This window comes from Lycium ferocissimum, chromosome 1 (assembly GCF_029784015.1).
Source record: "Lycium ferocissimum isolate CSIRO_LF1 chromosome 1, AGI_CSIRO_Lferr_CH_V1, whole genome shotgun sequence".
NCBI classification, from domain to species: Eukaryota; Viridiplantae; Streptophyta; class Magnoliopsida; order Solanales; family Solanaceae; genus Lycium; species Lycium ferocissimum.
The window spans coordinates 59354685-59376500 of NC_081342.1; the positions used below are offsets into that span (position 1 = coordinate 59354685).

The window sequence follows — 21816 nt, forward strand, 5'->3', positions numbered from 1 at the left end:
CTCCTTACCCTGTCTACAATACCCAAGCAAATTACTACCAATCCCGAGCACCTCACTACCAAAACCCACGTCCATACCAACCTGTTCAAGCTCCCATTTACCAAAATCGACCACATACCACATATAAAGCCCGTCCAAACCCGGACATCAAAAATACTCGAAATTACACTCAGTTCGCTGAACCTTTGGCTCAACTATTTGAAAGACTGAAAGCGGCAGGTACAACCTATTGAAGGGAAGATTCCCGATCTTATTCCAAAATGGTTTGATGGTTCCAAGCGCTGTGCATACCATTCTGGAGTTGTGGGGCACGACACTGAAGATTGCTATGGGCTCAAAAACAAAATTGAAGCCTTGATTAAGGAAGGAGCAATCCAGCTCACTAGAGCTCGGCCCAATGTGAACAACAATCCCTTTGCCTACTCACGAAAACGCCAACGTGAACATGATAACTATCGAAGTTAAGAATTTGAAAAAGACCATCGCGCCAATTGGAAAGATGGAGAGAGGCATGTCATCAACTTTGTTGCTCCCGCGGGAACAATCCAAAAACAAGCACCAGTGAAGATTATTGCTACAACTACTCACAACACGGAGACACCGACCATCTGGGGTGACGAACCAGGAGAAACTCTGAAGAACTGGACTTGTACGCCGTCCCTGGTTCGCCGGGAGTCTTGGTAGATTTGAATATGTAGTGAACTTTTGAGATAGCACAATTTTAAAATTGAGGCTTAAATTGTGCCCTAAAACTTTTGTTGTTTCGCCTCATCTTTTGGGAAACTTGCAAAAACTATGAATGCATTTCTGATTTTCCTGAATCATCTATTATTATTTTCTACTTTATTTATCAAATCTGCCAACTCTATGATTGTGACATAAACAAATATACAACATACACCCCGAGAGAGTAACAAAGAAATTAGAGGACAAGACAAGATTCCATTTGAAAAAAAAAAAACGAAGTAGCCGATAGGTGATGACACAAACCTCAAAGCTAGAAGAAATCAAAGTACGACATTAGGTTAGACAACCTAGTTTGCAACCTTTCCTTAATACACGGTACGAACTACGCTGACCTGATTCCCGTGGTGGGATACGTAGGCAGCCCACATAGGGTTCGGTTGCATTATAACAGAAAATCCAAAATCCTTACACAAGGATAATTACGCTTAGCCTGATTCCCTTGGCGGGATTCGTAGACTATCGACATACAGGTCAAACATATTTAGATAAAATCCAACAAACCTTTAGCCATTTACGTAACAGAACTACGCCGACCTGATTCCCTTGGTGGGATACGTAGGCAATCCACATCGGGTTCGGTCCCTTTATTAAAATTTCAAGTCATTCTACGTACCCTACGAACTACGTTCTGACCTGATTCCTTTGGCGGGATACGTAGGCAACCTATATAAGGTGCGGTCACATCACAACATAAGTTTAGTACACCCTTCTGAGCCAAACTGGGGCATATTTTGGAAGATTAGACAAGGAAAGTCGGACATCGATAGGATTAAGGCTACCAGACAGGAATTATTATAGACAAATGATTTTTCAATTGTGTCACAATCTGAGGTTGGCAGAAATATTTTACAACTTATACACATACATTTACATATATATATTTCACAACTTATATACATATAATTACATTTCCTTATACATATACTTACATACCTACCTTTCAAATGAAATACTTTCTTTCAATTATTTCACTACTGTTCATCTACCGAGGCTTGAACGGAGACCACAAGATCCCAAACAAATAACAAATGGAGTGCCCACAACGTCAAGTTTCGAGTCAACACGAATCAACTTCCCCCTCCCAAACTAAGAATTTTTCTTTGAGTGCAGGAATTAAAAGGCCGCGAGACCAACAGTCAAGTCCATCAAACATGGCCGAGAAGCCTCGCCTTAAAAGCCAAACGGTTTTATTTCCAACTTTATCTCTACTTTCATTCTTTATTACAATGACTTTATGACTTTATTAACAATTATACCTGTTTTGTAGGTTACCGAGATTGAAGATGAATTAAATCAGGATTACGTGTCGCTAGTTTGGCTTGTCACGATACCGTCAACATCATCAGCCAAACGGCTATACTATCACTTGCCCCTCTCTACTTTATCATTTATATATAACGTATAATAGTGTATAAAAGCGTATATACATCATGTTATATAGATTTTAAAAACGAAAAATAGAAAAATGAAGAGGGTTCTATGGTAGCTCGGGAAAGAAGGTAAAAAAAACCAAAATATTAAAATAGATTTGGCTTCATAAAATTCAATGTAAACATATGTTGGTTGTTTTAGATGTAAAAATTTATTAGACTATGCTCATTGTAAACTATTTGTTTGGACAGTACATATGAGTAAGAACCCTAATATATAGATAAGCAACAAATATGAAATTAAAAAACAAAAGAACGACAATTTCGTTTTAAAGTGTGCTACACTTAATCATAGTTAGTAGCTAGTTAGTACTACCAAATACCAATAATTAGCGCAAGTTTCCTAGTACGTTATATTAGACTATTTAACAAGTGCATTCTCAAATATGGAGCAATATAATACAAGTTCAACATAACATATGGTAATTAAACGATGAAATAATTAATACGTTAGAAAATTTGTGATTATTCACAAGAAAAGGATCAAAAGGACATATTTCGAGTAACTAAAAGTTAAACAGTACTGAGAAATAAGAATTTATCAATAATTAATGGATGAAAACTGTTATTAACTCAAATTAAATATGACTTAAAAATCATGGTGAAAACTGACCACGGTTGCAATTCCTAACTTCACATAATCCGACTAGTCAGTTACAACTTACAACCCTAAATTTATTCTCAGTCCCATTTTCACTTCCAAATTACAAAATTCACAACTATGAGTCTCGTAGAGGAATTCGACGCCATAAGCGTGACGATCCAAGACTACAAATTGACTTTCAACAGTCGCAAACTCAATAAATGTTACATTTGAAACAATGAGCTCACTGAATATATAGTTAAACCTATTAAGTTAAAGTTTTGGATCCATCTATGTTGTTAATTACTGTACTATGTTCCAATTACTAACTGTGACTGCTTACGTTCTTATTTTCTATTGTTTGAATCCAATTTACGTGAATTCTTCTGCTGCGGTGACGAAATTGATTTTGCAGAAGAGGTCTTTATTTTTCGTTTTTCTTATCAAACGTCAGCAATTTATAATTCTCTATTGAGGATTCTCATGATCACAATTACTACATGCTTGACTAAGTAATATCGTCCAATTCCTATACAACTTATTTGTAAAGACCCATAAGCTTTATGTTGAAAATAATAAATTTAAATATTTAAGTATCTAAATTCTCAAGTCTTTTAGTTGTCCTAGGTGTATGAACTTTTTTATTATTTAGGTGACTTTTATGATATCAATGCGGTTAGATTCATGTGTGTGTGAAAGTACTTAATAGATGTTAGTCCAGAATACTTTATTAGCACCTATATATGAGTCCCTAATACGTAAGAGTGGATTTTTCTAACGATATGTAGTGAATTTAATGTCTATTTCCCTGTTTCATCTTCCTGGTGCCCTCATAATATTATCAAGGGTCTGCTTAATATTCCAATAAAGCGGTATTAGAGCGTTGATTCAATCCTTAACGATATGACAGTGAAAATTTAGCAATCTCCATTGGAAGTGCTCCTTCAAGTTTGAAGACTTGTAAGAGAAATAAATAACGATCTAGCAAAATAAATAGTCTCTGATCAGATCAATCCCAGCTCTAATATTTGTTAAATGAAATAGTAGTGATAAAGAAATTGAAGGAGAGAGTATAATATTAATAAACAAGAATGTAAATAAAGAGCAATTGCTCTTTATGTAAAATGAATAAGTAAAACGAAAGAACTGTCTTGTATATTGTCAACAACCTTAATAATTTTGAGTAACTAAAAGCCTATATGTATGTAATTGTTTCTCTTTAAGAAACCTTCTTACAACTATGTATATGTTCTCCTCACATGACATTATTGGAAGGCATGAAAGCCAAGACCATAAGAAGTAGGAGAATGAAAACAGGGAGTAGCAACAATATGAATGGTGGTGGTGGTGGCAATGGTGGAAGTATCAATGGCAGAAGTAACAAAGATACAGTGACACAAGTTAGAAAAAGCAATGACACTAAGCTGAAATAGCTCATGGAGGATGACACATTCCTTTTACCATATTGCCCTTGTGAGAATAATCTTGAATACTCTATTTTCTTTCCTTCCACTAAATTAGTAGTAATTCCATTTTTCCTGTGGAAGTACTCATCATTGGAGTTTTTCACTGCTTTAACATCCATAATTAATGTTTGCTTAAGTGGTCACCAGTTCTACCAAGGCTTTGGAATAGTCACTACGAGGGACGACTTCTCTTGCTGATCACTCTCTCTTAATTAATCACTGTAATTTCTTTGATTCGATACGGGTGAATGAGTTTCTAGTGATGTATTTAATTTTTCATTGAACTTCCATCGGTGCTTCCTATTGATCTCGAGGAAGGAAAGAAACTAAAATACCCAAGTGGAACTGAGAAGATCAAATGAACTCGACAGAGCACGAAGCGACCAAGGCAGTTACCTACGTTAAATATAAAACCAGCCTTTTATCGTTGTTGCTAAAGCAAACAGCCAAAGCTTTTCTGTTGATTTCGCCAGGCAGCCGATCCAAGACCCTTATGCATGCATTGACCAATCAATAAATCTAACAAAAAGAAGAAAGTTGGGAGAACAAAAAAGCTGAAGATTTGGGATGAAGGAGAAAGGAGATCAAGGGAAAAAAAAAAGCAGTTTGAAAGTATTTCCTATTTTTGGTTTGAGATTTGGATATATGGATGTACTTATGATAATTATTTTGTACTAGATCTTGTAATCTATATATATACTATGCCTATATAGGAAGAGAGAGAAAAAAGGTAAAAAAATGCAGTGGGATTCAATGAATTTCCTAATCAAGTTGATGTTTTTTGAAAAAACAAATGAGGGACATTTTCCTTGTCCAAGATTCTTCTCCCCTGAGCGCAACGATAGAGTAGGGAGTTTAAACAAAGAAAATTCAAAAGTAGAAGCAATTTTTAAATTTCTTTATCACTTTAGAATTTTCTCTTATGTCGAACCGATGTAACAGTTTATATATAATAAAAAAATTATCTTTGCCCTATATATTTTGGGAGTATAATTTTTCAATGAATGTGGATTCATTTTTTCAGCCAATTTTCCGCTAATGGCTTACGAATAAATAAGTTATTTCCTCAATCTCGTGCATGTACCTTGGGTTGTTTATCGTGATTACATAACAAATTTCTGGTAAGAATACATCATTTAATTATAATATGTTAATTTAACTTACATATATAGATAATGTAAAAATATTCTTAGATAATCAGTATATTTTATGAGTCTGTGACTTAAATGACCCAAAAAGTAATGTTTGAGACCAAAATAACGCATTAAAAAAAAAAAGTAACCAAAGTACCCTTGCGCACTAAATTAGTGCGCAATAGGGGTTATATAGAACCTGATATCTTTTTCTGTGAACAATAATGTAGGCCCAATACATCAAGTATACGTAAACATTTGGATCGTCGTTTTATGGGTTGTAAAGTGCCTCGAAGTAAGTTTTGTTTGTTTGGAAACTTGTTATCTTTAGTTTAAGTGTTTTATTTTATCGCGCAATAATTTACTGCGTTAATGACGTCATTAAAAAAAAATTGTTTGAATATCGCAGTAAATTAATGCGTTATGCAAGTCCCATAAATTTTTTATCCATTAGACTTAAGTAGTTATAAAAATAAGATAAAACTATCAAATAATGAGTATAGGGAGAAAAAGTAGTTATAAATTGGTGAAACTTTAAACGGTCATAACTTTACGCTCGGACGTCGGATTTACGCGATTTTTTTTTTATTTTGCGTATTTTTTCGAGATCTAGTGGCGCAAATTGGCGCAAGGCGGTTTGGCCAGACCAGTTTTTACAAAAACGTCCTTTATCCCATTCGATTTGAATTTTGCCCCAAATTGGTGCACAATTTTCATTCATCTTTAGTAAAAATCTTGTGATAAAAAATATATTTGAAGATGGTAATCCCGTGGTAGTGATGTTTTGAATGTCAATTTCAAGGTTCGAAATTCAATTTATGAAAACAAGTTAGATGACATTAGTGAACTTTATAAATAATAAAAAATGTCTACATTGTCTCTTTCACAAACTTGGCTTGGTGGTTTACTTCTTTTTTATGCCAGCCACCTGGTAATGCATGGTATAAGTAAAAATTAAGTATATTTTTTGCGTATCTATTTCTTAACGATAAATATTATTTTTTCTTTGTTATCGTTTATAACTAACCCGCGTGACATCCTAAACTAATTATAAATAAAACACTTAAACCTTTAGATAACAAGATTCCAAACAAATAACAAGATTCCAAACAAACAAAACTTACTTCGGGGCACTTTACAACTCCTAAAACGACGATTCAAGCGTTTGCGTATACTTGATGTAATGAGCCGACATTATTGTCCGCAAAAAAAGATATCAAGTTCTATATAAAATAATTGATATTCTGGAGTTTTGAAACATCACTAATCCTTGGTTAAAGTATGAAAAAAAAAGTGAATTTGAGAACTTTAAAATTGTACAAAAATAATATAACCGCTATTGAACACTAATTTAGTGCGCAAAGGGTACTTTGGTTGCATTTTTTTTTTAAACTGCATTATTTTGATCTCAAACATTACTTTTTGAGTCATTTAAGTTGCGGACTCACAATTATAGCAACTAATATATTTTATTTTTAGTTTATTAATCTAGACTTTCGTACCAACAGTTACTTGTAATTATTATTGGGTGACCCCATGGATAAAAACTGAGTACCATAAAGGTTAAATTCATTAATTAAGCGATAAATAAATCACATGTAACGGACACATATATCATGCCCTCATTTCTTTGCTGTTTCTTCTGAAACTTCTGTAGAAGAATAAAAGTCGAAAATCACCGTCAGTTAATAAAGTCTGCTGCTTCCTTTTTATACTTTATTTTTTTAATTTTACTTTTCATTTTTCACATTGTTATCGTTTTCTCTTTGAGACTTTATGCATAGGCGGCTGCGCCTGAATATTTTGAGTAATTAATTAAGGTCTAAGTCCAAGTCCATGCATCGTTTATATCTGACTCAGATTTCTTCCCAATTCTGCCGAAATAGTAACTTTGATTTTATAAAACCTTATGAATGTAATATGTATTATTCTAATCCTACATATATATACACGTCTACACACACTGCAACTTCTAACTTCTACGGATTGATAGGCTTTATTTCATGCATACTTTGCCTTGTGCTTTTAAGAAGATGGAATTAAAGTCTTCTAAATTTTATTCTTGTTAGAGTTTAAGCTTTATGTATTCACCAGGGAGGTTGAAAAAAAATAACAAAAGCTAAATATTAAAAATAATGTTGTCAATGGAAATTGAACCTAGGATATTACAGATAATTTTGAACATCCTGGACCACTAGAGCTAACCTTTTGTATTTGTTTAGGTTGTTCAAAAGTTAATATATGTACATAAACACATAAAATCTACCCTATATGTACACTATAATTTTTTGCCGAGGGTGTTCGGATGAATACCCTACTACTCACATAAATCCGCCCCTGCCCAAATTAAGCTTCACCTATATATGATTACCATAAAATAAAATAAAATAAAAAATCAAATATTTGATAAATTAAAAATCTGTCACAGTAATTTCCTTATCACGTCATGAGTTTATGAGATAAGGTGATTGTTTTCAAACAAACTCTAGTGATCCCATGACTGTTATCATCTTGATCAAATTAAGAATTATGTTTTTATACAAACTTCACTTATGATTAACATCAATAACAAAAATCAAATATTCGATAAACTTAAAAACTCTCCTAAGCCAAATGAATCTCTTGCTTGACAACCCTATAAAATCCCACTACACTAAACTTCACATTTCATCTTATGAGTGGGAAAAAAAATTCTTTACTATTAACCATAATGGCCAAGAAAAATTGCCTTGTTACTTTTTTCACTTGCATTTTCCTACTTGTGAAATGTTTTGCAAGTGATGAGAAATCTGATTATTCACCCTCAAATGATGAAAGTGCAACCATACGTTACTAATAATAAGGGACTAGATTGGTACCATCCATAGTTCCATCCTCATCCTCCAATGCCAGCTGATGGTTATTTCCATCATCATCCATGGCCATTCGTTCATCCTCCGATGCCAGCTCGCGGTTTTTATCATCATCCATGGGTACATCCACATCCATGGCCTACATACACATCCATGGCCATTCTTTCATCCAAGATTTCCTTATCCACGGGCTCATCATCATCCATGGCCATTCATGCATCCACCGGTTCCATCTCCACCTAAAGGAGACAAAGGAGAGAAGATCAACTAAGAATATTCATTAATATGATCAAGAAAAGTGTTGGATCAATATCTTATTGATCACATATTTTTCTTTAATTAGATTATAATATGTTTAAGCTTTATTGTTCTAGCTAGGGTAGTTAGTTTAGATTCTATTAGTTTCCAAGTAGTTTCCGTTCTTAGGAATATTGTTTGATTCGGCTAATCTGAATTTTTGTTTTTATATGAATTGTTCGTTAACATGCATTTATGTGTAAGGACGTTCATAGTACTTATTATATATTGGCCAAACCCATCCGGAGCTCTCGTGGTCGGCAAAAACTTTTACTTGAACAATACTCCAACTAAATCTTGTATCTATTGAGCACTCAAACTGCATCAAATTTGTTCCAATTAGATAATTTTTGTTGACATGGCATATTGAGTGTAGCACACTCACTCTTGGCGCATGAAATTAATGCAGAGTTTTATAAAATTCTGCCTTAAGACTTTTTTGAGCCAAATTTTGTTATTTTTTTCTCTCTTCTTCTTCATACTCTCTCTTTGCCTACTTCCTCCACCATCCACCACCATACACCGCCATTCTGCCACCCCAATGCCACCACCATCTCCAATTATAAGAACAAGTAACGATTGGTATTGGGCCTGATATAATAGTTAAAAAATAAAGTACGAGGAAAAAAGCTACTTTAAGCAACAAAAAAAAAAAAAAAAAAAAAAATCTAAACTCCACACCACCTACTTACCCTCTCTGTCCCTTCCCCGAAACCCAAATTTTTCTTTCTCTTTTCGTTTGATCTTTATTAATTAGAGAACGTATAGTCTAAGCTAAGTGTTTACAGAGACGTAGTGTTGCCCAGTGGCGGATTCAGGATTTTCACTCAGGGTGTTCAGAAAAATAATTGAACCTAAATATATACTGTAATATATGTTCAGGGTGTTCAAAAGTTAATATATGTACATAAACACATAAAATTTACCTTAAATATACACTGTAATTTTTTGTCCAGGCTCCTGGTACATCCGCCCCTGAGTGTTGCTATGGTGATAGACGATTCAATCATTTTTTTTAATAGCGGCAAGCATTTCTTTGATCGAAACTTCAAACGGGGTCCTCTAATGGAGAATTCTGACTTCCTAACGAGAATGGGAAGATGAGTGTGTGAATTTGAAAGGCCACGACAAAGCTTGTTGTCGACCGTCCGGCGGTCAGCTCCGGCCGGCGGCGACGTTACGAGTTCAGGAGAAGAGAGAGTGTTTAATTAGGAATTAGTTTTTTCTTTTCTTTTTCCTTATTATTTATTTTTAAATTATTATTTTGCACGCAAATGCCACATGTCCTCTTTTAATTAGTCATCATGCCACGTCATTGGCGAGTGTATTACTTTTTTTTTTTTCCATCATTCGCAAGTGTATTACACACACTTTGTAATTTTAGCTATTTGTCAAAAAAATGTCTAATCGGAACAAATTTTATGTATTCTGAGCGCTCAATAGGTACAAGGCTTAGTTGAGCTGTTTAAGTGAAAAATCTTGCTGATCACAAGGGGCTTCCGATGGGTTTGGCCTATTATATTTGATTATTTCAAGGAAAAAGAGTATTTCTCTAATGTTAAACCCAAAATACGTATGTGTACAAGTAATATATAAGAGTCTATCACTAATTATGGAAATGGTGGCTCTATACAAAGTTCAAATTTTCATATAACGATATAGAAAATGCAAACTTTAGCTATATATATATAGGAAGAGGTGTTTCCAATCGCATATGCAACTTGCACTTTGCTGCTACATATTTCTAACTTTTGCATATAGTTATAATGGAACTGGTATCCTTGTCCGGTCATAAAAAAGCAAAATATGATTAAATATTTATATTATAAGTTTATACAGGAAAATGGATCTTTACTAATCAAATTTATTTTTATGATTCTTAAACATCCTATACAGAATTCTTAGATAGATAAAATTTGTGAAAGATATGAATTGTTGACACATAGTGCTTAATAATGTTTAACATTTTTTCATTACCTCAGAAGATATTCAATTTTTTTCATTTTTTTGCGCAGATTGCCCTTCTTTTGGAGTGGTCTTTAAATTTTGCCCCTCATATTTGTGGTCTTTAAATTATGCCCCTCATATTGCTGGTCTTTAATTTTTGCCCTTTGCGTTGCAACCCTGAGCGTTCACGCAGAAATTATGAGGTTCTGGTTTTGAATTCCCGCTCAAGCATAAATTAAAAAAAAAATTGCAAGGCAAGATTTGGGCCGCGTGTATGCCGGATCCGGCATACACTTGTTAAGGAATTACCAAAGTTATGTCGGACCCGGCATACTCTGCCTTATGGGCAGACTTGGCATAAGTATGCCGGGTCCGGCATAACTTTGGTAATTCCTTAACAAGTTTATGCCGGGTCCAACATAACTTTGATAATTCCTTAACAAGTTTATGCCGGGTCAGCCATATTTATGGACAAACTTTTAATGGGACCAGACCAGTAAATCATAACAAACCAATAAAGAATATGGATGTTCTATTCTAACCAAATGTATCTTAATGAATATTCAGGTCTTAAAATGTTGCAAATATACCTCAGTCTGTTAGTATTTGCACTTACCAAGTTATGCAAATTGACACATCCTACGATGCACCAGTAGATAAAATATAAAAACAATATCAGCCTTTTATGAGCATGCTTTGTTTCGCCAATGTATGATCGTTTCTTTCCCAATTACGCGTCTTGATGTTAAGTTCAATTTGGTTGCTAATATGCGGAGTTTGAACTAACCAAATTTGGCTTATAAAACAAAGTCTATGTCTTAAGGAAAAGTTATGCGTTATGGGGCATACTTTTAGTTATGCCTTAACTAAAAGTCGCCCCATAAGGCATATCTAGAAAAGACTTTTAGTTAAGGCTTAACTAAAAGTTTTCCTATTAAAGTTTGCCCATAAGTATGCCGGATCCAGCATAAACTTGTGAAGGAATTACCAAAGTTATGCCGGATCCGGCATACTTATGCCAAGTCTGCCCATAAGGCATAAGTATGCCGGGTCCGACATAACTTTGGTAATTCCTTAATAAGTGTATGCCAGTGGGGACATAGCGAAATTTAAACTCTGCCTTGTGAATTTTTTTTTAATTTTTGACTGAGTGGAGGTTCGAACTTGGAACCCATGGTTTTAGCCGAAGGGCAAAATTTAAAGATTTCAAATAGGAGGGGCAAAATTTAAAGACCACCCCAAAAGAAGGGCCAATTTTTTTTAATATAAAAACTTAGGAAAAATCTAATTTAGTACAATTTCTGATAATAAAAGTCTGAATATTCCTTAAAGAAAATAATTTTAATTAACAAAAAAAGAAAAGAAAAGGTAACAAAAGTGTAAATCATGAAATGGACAATTGATCACAAAATTAAAGAGATATCGTAGTTAATACTTGAATTCTTTACCATTAGAGTAAAACAAGAACCACTCAAAAAGAAAATTGAAAAAGATTTAAGTTATACCTATTGACAGTGTAAAGATTCTTTAGAATATCACAATATATTAATATATATAATAGCATATTAATTATTATTAATCAAACTACCAATTAATGCTTATTATAAAACTTTGATACGTAATAATTTATAAATGGCATGAATACTATACATGAGTGCATAGTATATCACTCTCTTTGTTTCAGTCTATGTGACTTTTTTATGTGCGTCTAAAAAAAAATGACATACTTTTATATTTGTAAACGATTAACTTTAAATAGTTTATTTTATCTTTAATGAGAAGTTTTTATAACTATAAAAAAGTTATGACATATTTAAGACCACAAGTTTCAGAAGTTTTATAACTGTATAAATGTTATTCTACATCTAAAGTAACAATTTTTTTTTTTTAAAAAAAATATTAAAGTTCGTGTCAATTTAAATTATATCACATAAATTTTAAAGAGGAAACAGAACTTGAGCGCACCGGCAAAAATAAGTGGTGTTAGGCAAGAAGGGGCAATATGCCGTTTAGAAGGAAACTTAATTAAGGTTGGTGGAGCAATCAATATCATTCGTCATTTCATTAAGTAAAATTTCACAATATTATTAGTCTTATGTTTCATGTTGGGGCCATGCCTATCTCATGTGATCATCACACCTTTTTGTTCCCAAAATTCTATACCTAAAATATCAAACCCCCATGTTGCCATGGTGCATGTCTCAAATTCATCTTTAATTTAAGGAATAATATATATTTTTCCCTGGACTTGTCCAGTTTTTTTTTTTTTAAAAGAAAAATACTTAAATTTTGCGGGGTCATGACCTCCTTATACATGCTCGATGTGTTTTTCCTAAAGAATACTTAAATTGAAAAATTCTCGAGAGCTAGTATTGCAAGATTCAAAATTTATTGAATGATTAGTTCGGCCTCTTTTTTTTTTTTTTTTTTTTTTTTTGTCTTACTAGACTTTTGTCTACATTAGGATTCGACATTAAGATTTGATTTTTCCTCCCCATATATCAAAATGTAGAAACTACCTTCTTAGAAAGTAGACAATTACATACATATGAAAGAGACTAGAAGCAAAAGAGATCAGAAGCGTGAAATTAGCATGCATGCATGTATGCAAATGTACATGTGGTAGGTTGGGTTAGGGGGTTTGGGGGGGCGGGGGGGGGGGGGTTAGTAAAATTGGTGAAAGTAGGCAGCAGAGGATGGGCATGGGGTAGACACACGCACCGACCTTTTACAATATTCCTTTTTCCTCGTACAATCCACATTGTTGGCTTATGAATTAGAGCTCTCTTCTTTTTTTATTCTTTCTGTTCCAAATTAACAATCACTTCAGTTCCAAATAATAATTATTTAAAAATTCAAAATTAAAGTTGGTAATTATTTTTAACTATATTCTTAATATTAAAGAAGATTGCATATTATTTAGAAGATTGCATATTATTTGAGCATAATTGTTTACCAAGAGCTTTGAGTGTTGAATCAACATCGGATCAAGGAACGAGCCGCCTTCCGTGAGACGATCCCGATTCGGTGTTTTGAAGGCACGTGCAGGTTCGTAGCGTATTTATGATTGAAATACATATTTGGTTTGTGTTTTAATCCATGGGAGGTTTGAGCTCTAAGTTGAATAATTGGAAATCGAGTCCATTTTATAGATGTGTTGAATCGAAGATCGGGACTTAATTGTTGATTGGGGGCGATTATGTTTACTTTTTGAGTCGGCTATAAATATAGCAATATGGTGTACTTATAAACACGGATATTTGATAGCCGGTGATCCTTCATTCTCGGTCTTGAGGTGAACTTTCTAGCTTTTTTAGGCCAATATGATTAAAAATATTTATAATAAATAGTAAGGGCGAAAGAGGGGGTCTTATACATGTGATGTTATAGGCATTGGTAAGGGAAGATAGATCTAGGCGGGTAGTCGGGGTTCCCTTTGCATTCATTAGATTTGCACTTGTTCATGGGCCCATTTAACCGTTTACTGGGATAATCGGGGTGCATAAGCTCGATATTCATGCGGATCTCGATGTGATTCACATGGTTGGGCTCGATGTGATCTTTAGATTGATTTGGTTGGAGTGATGTCGAAGAGTCACGATCCGGCTTCGCGAGTCTCGTGGTGTCTTATTTTCTAATACGAACTTAGACTTCATAATTTGATATTTTGGGTTCTAGAGCTCGATTTGAGGTGATTTCACAGGAAATTTGAACGATTTAGCTCGGGGTGAGATTCTAACCCTTATTTTGATGTTCCCCCTTGATTCCTTCCATTAATTTGCATTTTAATCCATGATTATGGGTGGAAAATTGGGGGTTTTGAGCTCTAAGTTGAATAATTGGAAATCCTTGATTTGGGATCCATTTTATAGATGTCTTTAACTATTTTTCGAGATTTAGACTAATTAGGCTATGCTATCTATTTATATTGTAAATAAATTTTAAATATAATTTGTAAAATATTTCATTAATGACAATCAAATGGAGAATAAGAAATTCCCAAGACTATCGAAAGAGGGCTAAAACCTGGAATTGGCTAGTATTGATATAAATTTGTGGGTATGCTTACCAATCACTCACTCTGCGGACCAAGTTTGAAACTATTCCATAAAAGAATTGATAACTTCCCCTTTTTTGTTCTTGTAATCATGACGGAAAAAGTTTCTAAATGAAAATCAATTGAAATAAAACTCATTAAAGATAAACGTGTTCCAGAAGCTATATATAGTCTGAAATAGGAAAAAATTACTTTGTAAGAAAGCAATGGAGGTTACTTCGGAGATCAGCCATTTCTATTTGGTGATGTTGAATGGATTGTTAAAAATTTTTAAAGGAAGAAGAATGAAAAATGCATCAAGTCAAGTTGTTGTTCGTTAGTGGGGTTCCAAGGTGACCCGACCCACTAACTTTTTCTTGAACCCTATATTTATATTGAGAATCCATTAATCATATAAGAAACAACTAGTTGGGAACCTATTGTTGAAAGGACTTGTTGGTTTAGTGACAAAGACGGAACCCTGCTGTGGTGCTTTCAAGCTTGATGCGGGATCAAATCCTCTAGAAAGATATTTAGCTTCTCTCGGCTCCTTCTTAGTTCTTACAAAATACCATGTTTTGTTTTTCTTTTTACGTTTCCACTATCCCATTTTCCAGATTCTTCACTTTTCTTCGCTATTTTTCCGGTTTTTTTTCCTCTTATATCGTCCATCTGTCTTCAGTGATCATATAGCTTACAACAACAACAACGTACCCAGTGTGATTCCACAAGTGGGGTCTGGAAAAGGTTGTCACACTCCTTTTTTGAGTTTTTCCATTTGAAGTAACAGTTTTGAATAGGGATTAGTTATTTTTACAGAGTCGGCACTTGGAATTGAACTTTAATGTTTCAAGTCACCTTATGAATCCCTAATCAAAAGGAAATGACTCTTTTATTATTGGTCTGCGAAAACAAAAGACCGGGTAATGAATTCTGTTAACCGGGGAGAAAGTGTTAGGCATTCCCCGAGTGTCGTGGTTCTAGCACGGTCGCTTTATCGACTTATACTTAGCTTAAACCAATTTTGGATATATTATGTATCCGACCCTGTATTTGCTCATACTTTTTATTGTTGAACTTTTATTAGTCTTAACCCGTATGCGTAACCGCATTCCGGATCTTTTAAGTGTCTCAAAATAAGATGCGTAACCACATTCTCAATCAAAATAAGATTAATTATTAAAACGAGATTGGCCAAGGTGCGTAACCGCATCCTTGAGTTGTTTAAAACGTCTCGAAATAAAATGCGTAACCGCATTCTTAATCGAAACAAACATCTTGAAACGTGCCTATAACTCATCTAGCGTTAAAGGCAATTATTTGTCTCTAAAATCTGAGAGTTAATATTATTTGGTTATTATTAATTTTCACTTTTTCGACAACGGGTTTTGAATAAATTCGTAACCCATCTCGCTCCCTTACAATTAGTTTTACCACTCTTTTCTTTTCAATAGCAACGAGATTTGAAATAGTTCGCATCTCGTCTCGCTCATCTCACCACTTAATTAATTAAATAATCAGGCCTAATATGTCATGGCTGGCCCAATTAATGCTAGTAGCAAAGACTTACACTTATTCTTTTCTTATCCCAATCCGCGATCATTTAATTCTTGAAGCCAATCACTGCCAACTAATATTGGCTAACTACGTATATTATAATATCATGAACTCAAAAACACAAATTTCAAGTAAAACAAATACTTGCAATATACTAATAAAATGCTACAACTAATCATCAAAGATCATTAAACAAGATTATATGACTCTAGCCATTTAAATGAATAGGAGGCAGCAACTAACGATGAAAATAAGAGGAAAACCAAAAACAGAGTAACAGTACCAAATAGTCCTAAATCCATTTAATTAAGATAAACTCCTACAACCCCCTTAATGTTTTTTTTTTTTTTTTGAAAATAAAGTCCACTAGGCTTTTGACCTAGGGCTGATTTTATAAATTTTCTCCAAACAAACCAAACAAAGAGTCTTTACAATGTAGCCAAAAGGCTAATAAAACTTACATAATTAAACTAAAGATCAACTTAAAAGCTTCTAATCTATAAATCAGATAAAGAACTACAAATTGAGAAAATGACTCGATGATAAACTCTTCAATGCGTTTCTGTATCCACCCATTTGTCATGTTAATAAAATTGTGTCCCAAGTTTGGTCCCTTGACGCACACGTTGATCAACAATCCATGTATATCAACGGTATACTTGTGTATATCAATCTCTGCATGCTTGTAAAACCTCATAAATGCTCCTGTGAATCCAAACTGTATGACAAGCACCCATTCTGTATTGCAAATTCCAGGTGGTATACTGCAATATACTAAAAATATACTGCTACAAACTATTTGCTTGGAACTTTGCGTGCATGGTACAAACTTGGCACCAGTTGGCCTTGTTTCTTATTGAGCATCATGTGAATCACAATTATAAAATCGGATGAACCACAGCCAAATGATGAACCATATTTCTGTAGTTGAACCACAGACCAGCATCTCTGCATCAAGCTGTTTCCATCCTTGAATCTCCATCTCAAAACCAGTTTTACACCAGATATAGGCACAACATTTTCCATTTACTGTCCCTCCCTCAAGGGATTGAGCACAATAAATGAATCATGTATGTCCTTCCCTCTATAATCCTGCTCTCCAAACCTGCCTCTATGTGTAAGTAAAAAGCTTGCAGGTGTTTTGATGATCCTGAAAACCATAAAAACCAATATGTGAAAGTGTTATATATCATATCATTTCCAATATGTGGATCAATGAGATGGTAGTAACACTCAATAGTAGATCCAGTTAGAGTCATATCATGTCCTACATTACTAAGATCAATGATTCTAATATGGACTGTATTTCTAAGAAACCATTTGCAGCAGCTATCTTCCACATTTGAACCACATCATTTCCTATATAAATAAGATTAATGGCACAAACATTAAACCAATAGTCAAAAGTGCATCCCTATATGATCTTCACTGATATCAACTCATGTCCAGGTATAGGATCATTGATACCAGTTGCAGCTGTATTCCTCTATGCTGTGCTTCTGATGGACTAGCTTGTCTCCATGTTGTACCAGTAATACCGGTCTTTAAAAACCATGTCATCTCCTATGTAAATAGGATCTATGGTGCAAAGTATTTGAATGACTTTGCAGTGCATGTGGTTAAGCCAAACTCTTATAACCTCCTCTCCATTTATCATAGGATCAGTGTTAAAAGTCAGGCCAACAGTTCCTGAGTTCCTGCTGATTTGACCTGCAAAATAGAAAATATAGTTAGTTGAAAAGTGTACCACCATGTTCTTCTCCAAATGGAGTTGAACATGATGATATAGATAATCCCCAGCACCAACTACTTTCTTCTTCTACATCCATGTTCTCACACCAAACCAAACTATTCCCCTATCTTCCATCTGAAACCTCCTCTACCTGTTTAGTGTCACCAACAAGCAGATTATAACCATACCACCAGCATCTGAGCATGATGCCACATCTTGGGCTATATTTCTCATGATGTGCACTTTCAACAAAGTTCTCAAATCCCCTCCTGTGCACTTAGGATCAAGAGAACACCAACAAACTTCTACTTTGAACCACCATTGTACCAGCAAGAGACTACTGATACAAGCAGTAGTATGGCCACAACAAGTACTAATGTCCTTGGTTTCAAAGGTAGAAAACCAAAGATCGATGTTACCACCAGCATTCATCATCAATACTTTCTAACAGTTTTAATTCTCAAATATGGACAATGTAGATTGTCACTATTGAGAATTTTCTTCCCCTTTGAGTCAAGTTCTGCAAATGAGTTCACCTCTATTTCTCCATAGTCAAGTGCATAATTAGCCAAATGATCAGCTAATTGGTCGCCTTCCCTCATTATATGCAAAACCTGAACCTGAGCATTATCAGTGATATCCCAAATCTCCTCTACAACATCTGCAATATTCCAAGGAGGCTTCCAAGTCCTATCCAAAATATTTTTCATCAGGAGTGAATCAGTTTCAAGGATAAATGAGTAAACATGTTGTGCTAGGCAATATCTTGCAGCACCAAGCAAAGCCAAAGCCTCAGAGACAGTGTTAGTAGTGTCATTAATTTCCTTAGCCTTTGCATATACTAATGTCATCAATTTCCTTAGCCTTTGCATATACTAGATCACCAGTAGAATTCCTTACACAGAATGCATAAGAACTCCTACCAGGATTGCCTCTAGTAGCACCATCAGTGTTACACTTCAACCAATCAACTGGAGGAAAATTCCAAAAGACCTTAGTAACTTGTAACTTTGGAGTATAATCTTCCAAAATTTTCAAAATTTCAAACCATCCGTGAGGAACATTCTTGATGCCTAATTTCCTTAACCTCACTAGTTGTTGAATAATTGTGGAGGCTTGATATATGACCCTGCTGGTAGTGACTTTGTTCCTATGTCTATATCCATTTCTCTTCTTGCATAATTCCCAAACTATGATAGATGGAACAACATAGTAAACATGTTTTATTCTTGGGATCACATCAGCTGTCCACCACTTCATAATGACCTGATGCAGGTGCAAACCATCAATGGCAATACTTGCAGCTGAACAAAAATATTTCCAAGTGCTTTGAGCAGTAGCACATTTGAGAAATATATGTGGAACAGTCTCCTCTTTAGGCTGTGCACAACAAAAACACTTGGAAGGCATATTATAGCCCTAGCTTCTAATCACATCATCCAATGGCACCTTGAAGTTCCATACCCTCCACATCAGGAAAGATACCTTAAAAGGTAGCCCTTTGACCCAAATCTTCCTATACACATCCTTCTTTTCCCCTTTGCTTCTTACATACTCCCATGTTGGTTTCAAAGAAAATTGTCCATTAGTTTCTAACATCCACCAGGGCTTATCAAGCTCATCTCCCCTACTAGGAGGCTGTACTTCATTGATAATAAAGTCAGCCAGATCTTGTGGTAGATTATTCCTCAAACCCACCTCATGCCACCTTATTTGTGTTACTGCATCTGAAACATTATTGTTCTCCTCATTACAATAGAAATCTGGAGGTGTGAGAAAATATAAAAAACCTACACCAGACCAGTTATCAAACCAAAAAAGTGCTGATCCCATTTTCAACTGCCACAAAATCTGATGGTCAATCAAGTCCCTAGCTTGTAGCAATTTCCTCCAAACATGAGATCCTCTCTTCCATGGCACCAATATTGGATTGTTCTTCTTCAAATACTTGTTACTCACAAATGAACTCCATAATGTTGGCTTAGTCCTAAAGTTCCACCACAGCTTTGAAAATAGTGCCATGGAGAAGTCCTTAAGTGATCTAAAGCCAAGTCCACCCTCATCCAAAGGTAGACATACTTTATGCCATTTTGCTCACTGCCTATTACTTTCTCCAACTGTATTGCTCCAATAAAACTGTGCAAAATTTTTGTGCAGTTTTTCAATCACAAAAGATGGTGGATCTACAGCTGACAATAAATGAATTGGCATTGCTTCTAGAACATGAGTTAACAAAACTGCACTTCTACCAAATGAAAGCAAATTCCCCTTCCAGCCTTGCAACATGTTTCTCACTTTAGTAATCAACTCAGAATAAAATGCCATGCAGGCTCTACTATAGAATATAGGACAACCTAAGTATATTAATGTACTATAGAATATAGGACAACCTAAGTATATTAATGGAAACTCCTGTCTCCTCATACCACTTCCAACTCCACCTTATCATGCAGATACACTGCACTCTTGGATTTGTTGATTAGTTGCCCAGAAGCATTCTCATATTGAGTTAACACATCCATAATAAGTCCAAGAGATATCTCACAAGAAGATGAAAATATGATGGTGTCATCAGCATATGCAAGATGATTTATTTTGGGACTCCACTTGGGCAGTCCAAAATCACAGAACCACAAATTGTTGTGCAATGAGTTCAAACCTCTAGACAGTACCTCAGCAGCCAAGATAAATAGAGTAGGTGACAGGGGGTCACCTTGTTTGACACCTCTAGTAGAATGGAAGAAACCATGAGGTTGACCATTAACAAGCACTGAATACCAATTATTTCCCACTATCTCATAAATCAGGCTAATGAATATTTCACAGAATCCCATTTTCCACAGAAAATTAGTTAGAAAGATCCATGACAACCTATCATAGGCTTTGGTCATGTCTAATTTCACGATCACATTAGGAACATCCTGATGATTTCCTCTCTTAGTTCTAAGCCTGATATCAGCAATGATTTCTTGAAACCATTAGAACCCAAGTCATCTTATTTACAACCTAACAACCACGGTCTAATGATAAGCATAAACCATAACTTATGCACATTATTCATCTCCATTGAATTACTATTTTTTCCAACAATAAAACAACTATGATGTTTAAAATCACTACTGAAACATCCTCCTATTCATAATGAAATATTTAATCACCCAAACTAATCATGAGAATTCACAAACGAGACAACACTCCAAGAAATCGCAGATATAAATTTAATAGGCTATAAATTGAAGAGAGAACTAAAGAATTGGACCTTAATATTTATAAATTTGAAACTCTTCTGATACAGAGAAAACGAAGCAGCAAGGAAAATCCTCAACGGACCATTGACACTGATAGGAACCTCGAACAAGACCCACCACGATTTTTCAACACTTAAAAGTGAAACAATGGTGAAAATGGTGTTTTTAATGGAGTTTACATGGTGGTGTATGTCTCTTCACATGGGTTGTTGCACGTATATTTTTTTTTTTTTTGTTGCTTTTTCGTGTTGCTGCTGCTACTAATTAGTTTGTTAACTCTCTAGGAAAAAAAAAAATGAAGAAAAGAAAGCCTCTTGCCGCTGACTACGTGTGTGTAGGTGTATTCGTATGACTTTTGTGTATATGGTGTCTTTTTTAGGATGAGTATCTCTTGTTTTGTGTGTTGCAGTTATGATTCTTAGTTCTAGAAAAATGAAGAAGATTGTTGCGGCTGAAAATGTATCTAGTGTGTAGTTTAGGTTAGGAAATTACATCTAAGCTTTTATTTATGGTGTGCTACTTTTAGCTTAACCTTCCCAAAATATTCTTGGATATTCTTTTCCCCAAAATGAAATATGTTATGGATATGGATAGGGTGGAATTTTGCCATGTGGTGGACTATCATTGGTTCGATTTTCTTTTTGATTAAATAAAAACACCAAGATAAAATATTAGTCAACTACTTTTAAATAAAAAAATAAGAAAACTTAAATCATTGCACTAAAGAAAAATTTAAAAGGTAATTAACTAAAAAAACTGATTAAAAGAAACCTTTCTTCTTATTTTTC

The 21816-nt window shown here is 34.5% G+C and overlaps 2 protein-coding genes across 2 annotated transcripts; both read right to left on the reverse strand.

Annotated features, from left to right (window-relative positions):
• Positions 1 to 4015: 4015 nt before the first annotated feature.
• On the reverse strand, positions 4016 to 4345 carry LOC132065718 (ARGOS-like protein). The gene has a single exon (XM_059459239.1). It carries the CDS (start codon positions 4343 to 4345, stop codon positions 4016 to 4018), a length of 330 nt encoding a protein of 109 aa, XP_059315222.1.
• Positions 4346 to 18214: 13869 nt separating this feature from the next.
• On the reverse strand, positions 18215 to 20105 carry LOC132065727 (uncharacterized). Its single transcript, XM_059459251.1, has 4 exons — positions 19879 to 20105; positions 19266 to 19767; positions 18774 to 19160; positions 18215 to 18655 (listed from the first exon to the last, which is right to left on the reverse strand). The coding sequence occupies exons 1-4, from the start codon at positions 20103 to 20105 to the stop codon at positions 18215 to 18217; spliced, it is 1557 nt and encodes a 518-aa protein (XP_059315234.1).
• Positions 20106 to 21816: the final 1711 nt, after the last annotated feature.